Source organism: Polistes dominula, unplaced genomic scaffold (genome assembly GCF_049000335.1).
Source record: "Polistes dominula isolate Pdom_NZ unplaced genomic scaffold, Pdom_raw_medaka contig_73, whole genome shotgun sequence".
Taxonomy (NCBI): domain Eukaryota; kingdom Metazoa; phylum Arthropoda; class Insecta; order Hymenoptera; family Vespidae; genus Polistes; species Polistes dominula.
The window spans coordinates 2,472,382-2,485,663 of record NW_028300951.1 but is presented as its reverse complement, the minus strand read 5'-3'; the positions used below and the strand labels follow the sequence as shown (position 1 = coordinate 2,485,663).

Sequence of the window (13,282 nt, the reverse complement as noted above, 5' to 3'; positions counted from 1 at the left end):
TCTCTCTTTCTCTCTTTCTCTCTCTCTCTCTCTCTCTGTCTCTTGTTCATTTTCTTTCTTAGTTATATTGTAACACACAGTGTGTTCTATAATAGAATACATTCGAGTGAAATATTTATATCAAAGAAATCGTATATGTATACAAGCTTATACAGCTAAGAATATCCTCGAGTGTTATATCGCGTGGAAACTTCGCTTATACTCGTTAATTATGCTTGTATATATATATATACTGTATAATTAGTAAGGAAAAGAAAAAAAAGCATTTTTAATCGAACACGATATTTCTTAATAATTATTATAAGAATTTTCTGATTTCATTTACGAAATCATTCTCCCACGTAAATTTAACAGTGCCAAGAGCATTTAAACGTCGGTGATGAAACGGCGACACCGAAACGAATCGTTTCGAGCATCATCAAGAAGAAACGCGATCTATATACTAAAAATATCACATATTTATACATACATATATATACTTTTGTATGTGTTTGTATGTGCATGTAATGAGAACGATCGAAAAAAAAAAAACTTTCATTATTTTACGTTACATATATATATGTTTAATAAAAATGTATGTATAAAATGTAAACAAAAAAAAAACAATATTTAAACGAAACTTTATTTTAAAATTCCTGTCATATATTTGACATAGTAAGAGGGGAAAAAAGTAATAAAAAAAATGCATACCATGCATTTTTTCTTCAAAGCAAAATCCGACCGATATAGCGTGCCGAAATCTTGTCTTTACACGTTTTTGCGTAACGTGAATTATGATTATCAAGTTATTGTTTGTAGTATGTCGAAAATTGATGTTAAAAAAAAAAAAAGCATTTATAATACTGCAAATAATTAATATTCATTTTTATTAACAATTTTGAGACGTTGCTTAATACTCAATATATATATATATTTTGCAATACTAAATGAGTATGATGGTATCCTGTATTTCAGGCTGTAATTTTGAATATTAATTATTAATTAATATTATATATATATAGAATTCCTGTATAATAATTATTCTAATACAAGTAAATTTCATTAGAATATTAAAATAATTGTTAATTAATCAAAAGAAACGTATATTATTGTTTAAAATCTCGAAATATATGTTCGGTGCACCTTTCCTTTTAAAATTCACCGTTAGACTAGCACGTGGCCCTCTGCAAATGTTATTTTGTTAAATGTTGTTTATATAACTTTCCTAATAAGGAAATTCTATATTTATTACTAAAATTATAACTGTTTTATACACATGCGCAACGTTCGGAATGTCATATAAACATTATTTCATATAAGAATTGTCATAGAGGACAACGTACCAGTCTGAAGGTGAATCTCGAAGAGAAAGGTACATAGTTCAATAATTCTGAGCTTTTCGATAACGATAGACATTTCCTTTGATTAATTAACAATTATTTTAATATTCTTTTAATAAATTTTTTTTACAATACAGGACATTTTAACCCTCGAAGTCAGCACTGTGCATGAGCGATCAAATAATTACATTAGAGTGCAAAAAAAAAAGTAAAATTAGAACGTTATAATCTTAAATTCTCTTTATTAGGAATATGATTACCATTGCACACATGCGCAACATTCGGAAAGTCATATAAACAGCATTTAATATAACAGAATTTTCATAGAGGACACAACGTGCCCAGTCTGAAGGTGAATTTCGAGGAGGACCAATACTCCGATCATATACTCGGTGTTTTTAGGTAACAATATACATTCTTTTTGATTAATTAATAATTATTTTAATATGTTATAATAATAAATTTGACTTATATTAAAATAATTATTATACGCTAGAGTTATATATATATATATATATATAGATATATGACAAAGTAATGTGTATAGAATAGATAAATTAGATATTTTAAGTAATATTATTTGAATTGTAAGTTATTAAGATAAAGATAATATATTAGGTGGATGGAAAAGTAGGGAGGGGTGGGGTGGGGTGGGGGGGGGGGGGGGGGGGAAATTTACTCGAGCGAAAATGAAAACTTAGATGCGAGATTCTATCTTTAGGTTCGACACTGCAAAGCCGCTGGGAATATAGGTTACTATCATCGAAATAGCCTCTGACTGAACATTTCCACTGACCCAGTAACACGAAACTAAATGTTAGCAGAGAAAGTAGAATATATCAGCGATTTTATATATGTATCTCTTATTACAATGGAATTTCATTTGCGGAAGAAGATAAACGTTAGATGATGCGTTATATGATTGAACACTAAAATTTATATAAACAAACGATTATTTTCACAAGGATAATGATTTCAATGTATAACAAACATTTCAACAAGAATCCTGAGCTTAAATAAACGTCAGATAATTACATTTAACTTCTTACTTTTATCTTCACAAATATATCCTATGATAATAATATTATTTTTGTTTTAACTGTTTAATTATAAAAATATTATGAGTTTCAAAATTTATATATTATATTTTTATATAAATTGATATTACTTTGTACAAATAATCAAAATTTGTCTTTTTCTAACATTTATTTATTAAAGAAATTTTAAATGCTATTATTATTTTTTAACTAACGCTAAAAAAATTTCGAACACTTTTTGTCTTACGTAAAAAAAAAAAAAAATTGTTCAATTCTCTTTTCAAAAAGTTCTTCAATTTTTTTTTTTTTTTATTGACACAAATTAAATGTGAGTGTACTCATCGAACAAATGTTGATTAATTGAAATTTTTTGAATAAATTTCAATCATCAACGTACACATTTTTACAAATAATTTCATCCAAGGAAAATTTTCCAATCGAGATTTAGAACGATCAATTTATCGGATAGTTTATGGAAAAGTTTGAAGTAAATAAACCCTTCGAAAGTATTCTCTTTCTCTTATTCTCTCACTATGTAACACAACTTAACCAGTTGATTCCGACTAACCGTAAGAAATAAACTCGTAACTTTTACTCCTTAGCAAATACGAAGACAGTACGTTTGTCTAATAAAGTGATGGTATGTTGAAGCTCGTTTTACCTATAGTTGGTTATAAATAGAAGGAAAAAAAGAAAGAAAGAAAGAAAGAGAAAGGAAAAGAAAAGAAAAGAAAAGAAAAAAAAACTACAAATGAAAATAGACGAACAGTCTGAGTGGTTCATTAGAAAGAGAAAACTTCATTACATGTACATATTTTTAAAATAAAGTGTAGCAATTAGTTTAGAAAAGAAAAAACTTATAATAAATAATAGATATTTTCTCAAACTTGTTAATAATAATTATACAGTAAATATAATAATATTATACCCGAACCTTATAATACTGAAAATAATCACAGTGATGAAGAGTAAAATGACTCACCCTGTATACATGTTTCAATGAACGCTCAACATAAACGTAACAACGTATACTCATACACAGATATATAAATACATAGATATATACATAAATAGAATACTTTTGAACCGTGGGACTGTTACGGGCTTTATTTATCCCATAGACCACACTTATAGCAAGGTAACAAGAATAATGATAATAGAAGTTGTAGTCTTGTAAAATCTTGTCGAATGTAAGCAGTCGAATTTACTCCTTTTTACATGAAAATTTCATTTCGTTTCACATATAAAATATAATACATAAACATGTATGTAAGTATATTACCTAAATGTCATCACGTTTAACTAGAACGTTGAAAACACGTTTAAAATAAAGTAATAAAGCAAACAACTTTTTCTCTTTTTACCATAGGAGGAATAAATTCGAAACATCTGCCACAGCTTTAATGTATTCTTTTCCACCTGCATTATGTACAACCTAAGTGCAGCTGCTTTTTGATTATCATAGATTACTACTACTACTACTACTACTACTACTACTACTACTACTACTTACTCTCCCTTCGATTCAAGTTAACCACTGGCACGTGCGCACACCTCATTCGTACATTGAAAGAAAATTTTATTAATGAAATACCAATTGATTACTATTTTATTCTTTTCTCAATCAAGAATAAAAAAAAAATATATATATATATATATTATTAAACTATAATAATTATTATATATTATATATTATTATCATATATTAATTATTGTTATTATTATTATAAATTAAATTATATAAAAATAATATAATATTTAATATATATACATATTATAATTTTATATGTTATAATATATATTTTACGTAATAAGTGTTATGTCAATTTTAATAAATTATATTTAATTAAGAGTGATACCTTATAACCGTTACAATAATATAATTGAATAGCCTTACCTTCGGATAATTTCAAAATAGATTAGGTGATGCATCATAGATACGGTAATCTTTTACACCGCTCGTATATTATAATATAATTATGTGATGTAAAATATACAAAACGATATAGGAAATAATAATACATAATACGATTTTCAAGGACTTGTAATTTCTATACAAAATAATAAAAAACAAATATTTCGCAGTATTCGCAATCGAATGAAAAGATCATACAGGAACGTATGTTACATGCATTCTATCGATTTGATTGATTTAATAATCGTCTATTCTTCTATTAAAAAAATATTTCATATTACACGGACAACTAATACTAACATACCCTTTTTTTTTCTTCCACATGTTTCAATTTTAATCGTTGTTTTATTAATCAGCCCCAACCCGGATGTAATCTTATCATATTGCTTTGATAATTTGTGGCTATGCTCTTAAATTTTTAATCAATTTTGTCTACAAATAAGGAATTTAAGAAAAAAATATAAAACAATTTTCTTCAGAAAAATATTATTTAACATTTAATAGGTGTTATTTAAATACAAGTATTTATATATTGATACTTATGAAATTTATAAATATGAAATATATATTATTCTACTTTTACAATCAAAATCAATATTGTACTAAAATGAAATATAAAGTAACCCAATTATCTTCTTCTCTTTTAATTTTTCTATGGTAAACACGTAACACGATGCACGATGAATTAATAATTCATGGATATAAATAATTTTTCTATCGAAAATGAAAAGAATTCTATTGAGAAATATGATCCTACGAACGCCTACGAACCAATTCAATATTGTATTAGGTGTAATTCAAGTACGAGTATTATTTTTTCCCCTTAATTTTTCCCTATGGCAAACACGTAACGTGATGCTTACGGAATTGATAATTCACGGATATAAAATAAAATCTTTTATTAAAAATAAATTCTCTTATGTGTAATTATACAATCAAAATTGATACCATAAAAAGTTATCATGTAATCATTGAATTGCAAAAAGGGGGAATCTGTTTTTCCCAAATTATTTCTATCATAAATACGTGAACAGACAATGGTTAAGAAATACAATTGGTTCGTTCGATGTTAGAGGGTTAATTAAAGCTATCCATGAGAGTAAAAGCTATCTCCTTTCTCAGTGGAAGTTAGGAGCCAGTGGCCTTCGCCTCTGTGGATAGATGGAACCGAGAAATATTTTATCGCTCGACGTCACAACGTAACCTCGTAACGTGAGCTTAGTACGAACGAAAACTTATCTCTATCTCTCTCACTCTCTCTCTCTCTCTCATAACACAAACACACATATACATACACATACTCTTTCAAATCACCTCTATCTCCTTTAGCTTCTTTCGTATAGCAAATTTCCCTACAACCTATTCGATAAGGTATCTAAAATCTTAAAAAAAGATTGGAAAATATCACATCTTCCTTCTAAAGAAAATCATAGGGGTTTTTTTTTTTCTTTTTCTTTTTCTTTTTTTTTTTTTTGGCACGAATTACGATCAACCAATAGGACGATCGATAACATCAAATATAAATGTCTCTTTAGATCTCGATAAATTATAATATGAATAAATGTAAATGGTGATAGATTATAGATAGAGACAAATGATAAATTGATCGAGTAAAATGTTGTTATTAAATTAATGTTTAACCCGATCTGCGAAAAGGTTTTGAAAAAAAAGAAAATATATATATTCCCAGGTATAAATTACGTATAATATAACTGTAAGTGGATAAAAATAGCTAAGAAGAATTTACGGTAGTCACATTCATTGAGTAGAATTCTTTATTAGAGGGATATACAACAACTTGAGGAGAACAGGAAATGGCAAGCGAGAAGCGTCAGGTGTAGAACGTCGATCTTAAAGCGGACGCAAAAGCAACGGTTCGCCGCGCATCTCTTGATACATCCCGGAAATGAGGCCGCGTGCGAAAGTTCTAGAACTTTCCAATCTCTCGGCCATGCAGGCAACGTCGTCCACAAGGCATTCTTGTAGAACTCACGAATGGGAGAAAACTTGACTTAACGCTACCTATCTCTTTCATTCTTTCTTTCCCTCCCTTTCTCTTTCTCTCTCTCTCTCTCTTTCTCACTCACTCTCTCTCTCTCTCTCTCTCTCTTTCTTTCTGTCTCTCTCCATCTCTCCTCTCCTTTCCTTTCTCTTTCTTTCTTTCTTATTATTTAATTTTTTATTTCTTTTTCTTTTTTCTTTTGATTCTTTTACTGTTTAACTCTCGACATGACGCGGAACGAAAATAAGAATTGTTCAAACGAAACGGAAAAGATCGTAACGTAAGGCGCCGGAAACAGGAATTTTTACCGAGGAAGCTCCTTGGCTCGTAACGCGATTGGTTAACGTAACGCGCATGGCAGAAGAAGTGGGAGGGGATAAAAATGAGAGAAAGAGAGAAAGAGAGAGAGGGACTATACAGCGACCGCGCGGTTCTGACCCTTAACCGCAAGTCTGTCGGTAATTAATAACTGCCGCGATTAAAAATCCAACGAATAAGCGAAATGATAATAAACAAACATTGGACAGAGGACGTTTTAAATTAGATAAATAAAAAAAATGATATGATATCAATTATTTTCTGTATCTCCTTAAAAATATTCAGCGGATAGGATTGAGGATTAAAATCGAAACATCAAATTCGTGGCAAAGGTTGGTCAATTGAATCACGTCGTAGATATATACCAACTACCGCGTCACCGATGAATCTAATCTTGACTAAGGAATTACTTCTTGGAAGAGATTACTGGCAGGAATAAAAACATAACTCGTAGACATCGAGAAATCGAAATGATTTTTAAAATAAAGTAAGAAAACAACAAAAAAACAAAAACAGAAGCACGAACCGTGAAAAACGTCTAATTTCGATTTATAAATAAATATATAAGATGAAAACTTTCTCTAACAATGCAGAACGCGGCGGCGGATTCGTGGGTTTGTTCTGAAAGGGTTTGATCGAGGCGCCATCTGTAATCGAGCGGGAAAGAAAAACGTTCGAAGGCCGCCGGCCGGGCCGAGCAGCTCGGCGGGACTCGGGCGAATCAGTGTGCGAGTCTCTCTGCCATTTGCGCGTCGGTACCCGCTTACGCGACACACAGAGAGTGGTGTTACCGGAATTCTACGTGTGTTCGCCGGTGCGTAAAGAGGACGCGGCTCTCTCATTTGGTGCGTTCGTTATAACGCGTTTTGGTTCTCAAACCTTTTCAACGATAATCTTAACGGATCTCAAGGATGGCGGATACGGAAGTAAAGTGAGTATCAAACGTTATTTTATTATTATTATTAATATTATTATAACTACAATACTACTATTACTATTGCTACTATTCTACTACACTACTACTACTACAACTGCCACTACTACCACTACCTACCATACGATTAAACTACAATTTTGGAAACGAAGTAAAAATCGCGCCTCGCTGTTGCTATCTCTCTTTCTCTCACGCTTTCCTCTATTCTTTTCATGTTATATTATTTGCAACCTATCGCCAATAGTAAGGTTTTTATTTATAAATTGATTTAATATACATCAATAAGGTGACCAATCCGATATCGTATCGATAAAAAAGATCGAATGGAAATCGTCGTTAATGTTAAAAACTCACGGCGAAAGAGATCGGGGTGCATTTGAAATCATTGCTTTTACCTTGTGGTGCTGGCGTTCTAGCGCGCGCGCATCAACGCCAACTTGTGTGCATGATACAAGAGTGAGTGAAAAAGAGAGAGATAGAAAGTGTGTGTGTATGTGTGTTGATATGCCACGCACGCACACACGCATGTGCTTAGGTGTACACACACTTGTATATAATATTTGCTTGTGTGTATTTGTATGTGTATTGTTTGCTTGTTGGCTTTGCGTGCGCGGCAGCGAATCGTACTCGTGTAGTAATACGTTGCGATGTATACACACTCATGGTATATATAGAATATTGTGTACGCGTAAGTGTGTGCGTAGAGAGTTTTGTAAGAGCGCTATGCGCGATCGTGGTAGAAAAGGGTGACTGAAGGGAGGGATTGGTGGATAGTTGAGGTGGAGAAGGGAGAACGCGGGAGAAAGATAGAAATAGAGGTGGTATAGTGGGAGAAGGAATAGTAGGGTTGGGGGAGGAGAGGGAGGATACGTAAGCGCGCAACGTTCGGTGCGCGCGCGATTACCTGTGCCCTCGGCACGATGCGTGCTCTACTTGCGAAGCGTGGCCCCTTTCCCATCCTTCTTCTTCTTTTTTTTTCAACTTCTTTATCTTTTTTCTGTTTCTTTTTTTTTCTTTTTCACGAACATTTCTTTTTTTTTCCGCTTGAATCGGTTTCTTTCATCGAAACGTCTTTAGTAAATAATACACTCCGTATATACAACACCATGAAGATTATTGAAAAGTTACGCGTTCCTTTATTTCCATACTTTTTTCTTATTTGTTTTATAATTAAACGAAAAGATCACGTGATAAATATCTTATAAAATTTACATTCCATTAAATAGCATTCATTTTAGGTTTATCTTGTTTCTTTTTTTTTTCTTTTCTTTTCGTGGTACTTTATTTTTCTGACTCTCTCATATTTATATATATTATATATGTAAATGTGAATATATATATATATATATATATATATATATATATATATATATATATATTTAAAGTTGGTGTGTATATGTTATTATCGGTATCGTGCTCGGTCATCCTCAACGCGCGGTTCGTTTATTTATATCGCACATATCGACGTTCGACTTTCTTCGTTCATTATTTCTCACATAAAAAAGAAAAAGAGTATCTTATATATATATATACATATATTTGTGATGATGTAGAAATGTGGAGAATAGTAAGAAAAGCAAATAGAGAAAGGAACATTTTTGGCGGCAAAATAAAGGATATACTCATTCATCTTTCTCTCTCTCTCTCTATTTCTATTTCTATCTTTGTATATATTACTATGACTATTAGTACGTCATCAACGTAGGTTTATAGAAGAAAAAGAGATAATCTTTTTCTTTCTATATGTCGTTAAAAGTAGCGAGGACGAGGTCAGAAACGGCGTCGTTTCGCAAGAGCCTTGTGGCGCGCAAGTTACGACCGGCGGCTTCTAAAAGAGAACGGGACAACGTATCGATCTGTGTTGCCTCCCTCGTCGTCGTCACTGGTTAGAGGATGATACGAGAGAAAAGAGAGAAGACCGAACTCTCTCTTTCTCTTTGTGTATGTGTGTGTTTGATGTTGTGTTGTGTTGTGTTGTAGTGTTACGCTCGATTTGCTCTTGAAGAGACGCATAGTTTTCGAGAAAGAACGATTTTTTTTATGGACAAAACAAGTTTCTTCGAGAAGACAACGACTAATCTATCTTTGAGACCTGTTGAATAAATAAACATACATTTTTTTGTTTTTTTACGTACCAAACGTGTTGTACATACATGCATATATATATACATTCATAGGAAGTAAAAGAGAAGAGAGAGTGAGAGAGGGAGAGGAAAAGAAAGGCCACAGGTATATTTGTGGTCCACGCGAGAATTTGCCGCGCTATGCTCAAGCATCTGGATCGGTGTGTGTTGGACTATGAAGGAGTAGGGGAGGGGGAAATAAATGGTTAATGCTAACGTCGTGTCAGTAGATGTCGCTACCGTTGCGCGTCCGTTCTCCCATCTCTTTTTCTCCTTTCACTTTCTCTCTTTCTTTCTCTCGAATCTACTATTTGGTTTCTTCCTTGTGTTGCATTTTTTTTCTTGTGTCTTTTTACCCGCGCAATTAATGAAATATGAAATCCACCTTGAGAGACTTGATTTTGATAAACGTCAGTTTTATATTGCATTGGTCTATTACGATGACGCACTTTTCTTCTATTAACTGTTCTTCGTTTTTGGTCAAGGTGTTTATAAATATATTCTATAGATTGCACGTTCTTGTTTGAGAACGTATGAATTTATTTTTGCCTTCTTGTTTTTCTTTTTACGATAAAACTAGAAGGTTTTTTCCTTTTTCTTTCACGGTATGACTAGTAAAATGCATAAATAGATTGACCTTCATTACTGCTTTAGTTTCTTCAAAATGTTTTTGGATTATATGTAAGTTGAAACAATGTTATTTGGATTATTTAGGGATACAAAGGTTGCTACCACCAGCCCGGAGAAAAAAGTAGTAGAAGAAGAAAAGAAAGTAGTTCAGGAGGTTGACGAGGATTCTAAAACCTCGGAAAATGGCCAAGCGACAGAGACCACAGAAAATGGTTCCAGCGAGGAAAAAGAAACCGAGGAGAAGGAAGAAGAATCCACCGAAAATGGTGATTCCACAGGTATGTATTTTTTTGCATTGAATAATGTATAATGTTGATTCTTTGGTGAAATATTTTTGTGCCCATTAGAATGAATATTTGTGTAACAGTATTTTTGATTTAACTCATATATTTTAGATGCACCAGCCGCCGATAGCTGTTGCATAAAGAGGAAATCAACGGCTTTAAATGATGCCGCAGAGGACAATGCTTTGGATGGTGCAAGCCCAGAAAAAAAATCTAGACTCGAAGAGAAATGTGCTGAAGCGGAGAGCAATGGAGATGCAGAAGCCACAGCTTAATATCTTCTTGTCATTACTATTCTCAGTCCTTATCTTATAGAATCAATTTTAATGGCTAAGCGCGAAGTCAGAACAGATTTAATAATGACTGTGCATCGTCAGTAGGGGCGAGCATTTTCTATCAAAAGATTGATATTATGCTAATGACATTTGGCATTTAGTACATCTATGTGTGTTTATTGCAATAACTTTTTATTGATATCGGCAATAACAAGTATGTACATTCATACTAACACTCTCGAAATTCATGAACATCGATTCTGTCCCCCCGTACTCTCTGGCATCCGCATATATATATTCATTTAGCATTAGACTAGTAAAGTAAGAGACGCATATAAATAATTTTAGGAATAATATATTTCTAACTTCTTAAAAATGGACAAACAGTGTGGTGCCTGAAAAAAAAGAAAGAAAGAAAGAAAGATACATTTGTGCAAAATATTTCACTTACTAGTCCCCATTGTTTCTGATGCACAGAAGTAGGTATAGGTGAATAAACTAATCTCATAACCGGAGATAAAAGATACATTATTTTTCTGCAAATCAAAATACATTCCTAAAGTAAAATACTTGTATCTTCAAGTATTTATTTACTCTATGACAACAAGAACAAAAACAAATATATTATATCATTTAAAAGGAAAATCTTTACTCGCGATTTATACATAATTGTGTATAACGTTTTACTCTGTACTTTCATTGGATTTATAACAATAATAATGAACTCGTCATGTTCTCGATAATATATCTGACGAACGCGCGCAGTATTTGAAATTTGAAAGAAAACCTAATTAAAAATATTCGAGAAATAATTCTCTCTTTGCCTAATGTAGTCTACATGCCAGGATTTGTAACGAATCGCACTCCGTTGGAAATTTTTGTAAAACTAAACAATTTTTGTTTTTTTACTTTTTATTTTCTTTTAATTTTAATGGTAAATCTGTGCAATTTACAAAGTTTAACTTTAAAAAATTGTGTTCAATAATACATAATAACATATGTATATGTATGTGTGTATAGACATATACTGGTGAGTAACATACTTGATTGTGCTAACAGCAGTAAAAATCACTGCATTTATTTTTAGTAGCAATTCTATGGCCGTGACACATTTCGTGAAAAAAAAAAAAAAAAAAAGAAAGAAACAACAAATTTAAATGTATCCCATAGAGAATCTATATATCATATAAAATATAGATATTGAATGCAAATCATTTGAAAGAAAATGAAATATCGAACGATTCGTACATATAAAAATTATGTACTACATTTGGTACTTATATTAAATATTACTTTGTTCGTAGAGCCAGATTTTCAATGATTTTGATTAATTTTATAAGTATCGATGAACAGCTGTCTAAAACGGATTAGAAATAATTAGGAATGCCTATACTCTACGAACATTATTTCTATTTTAATTGTCTCCTATTATTTCTTTAGATATACTTTTTACTTTACTATCAACTTAAGATAATATTTTCTTGTTTTATTTAAGTTTGACAGAATTATATCAATATTAATACTAAATAATAAGTTCAGTGTCGAAATTTCTAAAATGCAGATATATGACAATACTATATTTATAAGAAATAAATTGAAATTTACTTTCTATTTTGAGTTTAATATAAGAATAATAATAATCTATTTTATTTATTTTATATGTGCTAAATTTGAAGAGTATAGAAGCGTATACTATTAATAGTTCAAAAGAATTAAGAAAAACTAATTAATAACTAAGGTTAAAAAAAGAAAAGGTAGCTCTATGAACAAGTCCTATATGACTAAATCTATTATTGGTTCTTTTTTTTATTTTATGTATGTAAACATATATATATATATATATAATTATTCGTATTTTGCGTCACACAAATAGAAAATATATTTGTAGCAGTGGGGAGACAAATACAAAAATGAAAAATAAAAATATTTTCAACGGTTAATTATCGCGCGTGTATAAACAAAAATTTACAATTGATGAATGTGTTCAATATTACAAAAAAGAAAAAAAAATTGAAAAATTAAAAAATACAAAAAAGCAATAATTAAACAATAAAAATTCTTAAGTACTGAAAAATATACTTTCTAATAAATGTAAATCTTTCGTAAATAATTATAATTGTTCAAATAATAACAAGAGACATATCTGATAAGTGAAATTATAGTATACTAAAGTTTATAATTAAAATTATAAAAAGAAAAATATATTAAAAAATTTCAAATGCGACAAATTTAAATTTTCGATTGAAAAATTACAAAAGATAAAAACTATTTTATATACGATACTACTCTAAATTATAAAATTTATTAATTATAATATATTTATCGATTATTGTTGTTTGAAGATTTTTTTACACGCATCTTTTACGCGTATCCCTTATTTATATGTATTATGTATGTATGGTAAGTGTAAAAACGGTCGGTAATGTTTTTATACATTATGAGAGA

At 30.6% G+C, this 13,282-nt stretch overlaps 1 protein-coding gene across 1 annotated transcript; it reads left to right on the top strand.

Annotated features, from left to right (window-relative positions):
- The first annotated feature begins 7,257 nt into the window (after positions 1–7,257).
- On the top strand, positions 7,258–13,164 carry LOC107063898 (Decondensation factor 31). Its single transcript, XM_015316047.2, has 3 exons — positions 7,258–7,522; positions 10,363–10,556; positions 10,674–13,164. Exons 1-3 carry the CDS (start codon positions 7,503–7,505, stop codon positions 10,835–10,837), a joined length of 378 nt encoding a protein of 125 aa, XP_015171533.1. The 5' UTR covers positions 7,258–7,502; the 3' UTR covers positions 10,838–13,164.
- The last annotated feature ends 118 nt before the right edge of the window (positions 13,165–13,282 follow it).

What these genes read in the sequence shown, in the direction of transcription:
- LOC107063898 (XM_015316047.2), top strand. Translation starts at nt 7,503, where the DNA reads ATGGCGGATACGGAAGTAAA. An exon ending in ATGGCGGATACGGAAGTAAA is followed by an intron (nt 7,523 to 10,362) that starts GTGAGTATCAAA and finishes TGGATTATTTAG; the next exon opens with GGATACAAAGGTTGCTACCA. An exon ending in CGAAAATGGTGATTCCACAG is followed by an intron (nt 10,557 to 10,673) that starts GTATGTATTTTT and finishes CATATATTTTAG; the next exon opens with ATGCACCAGCCGCCGATAGC.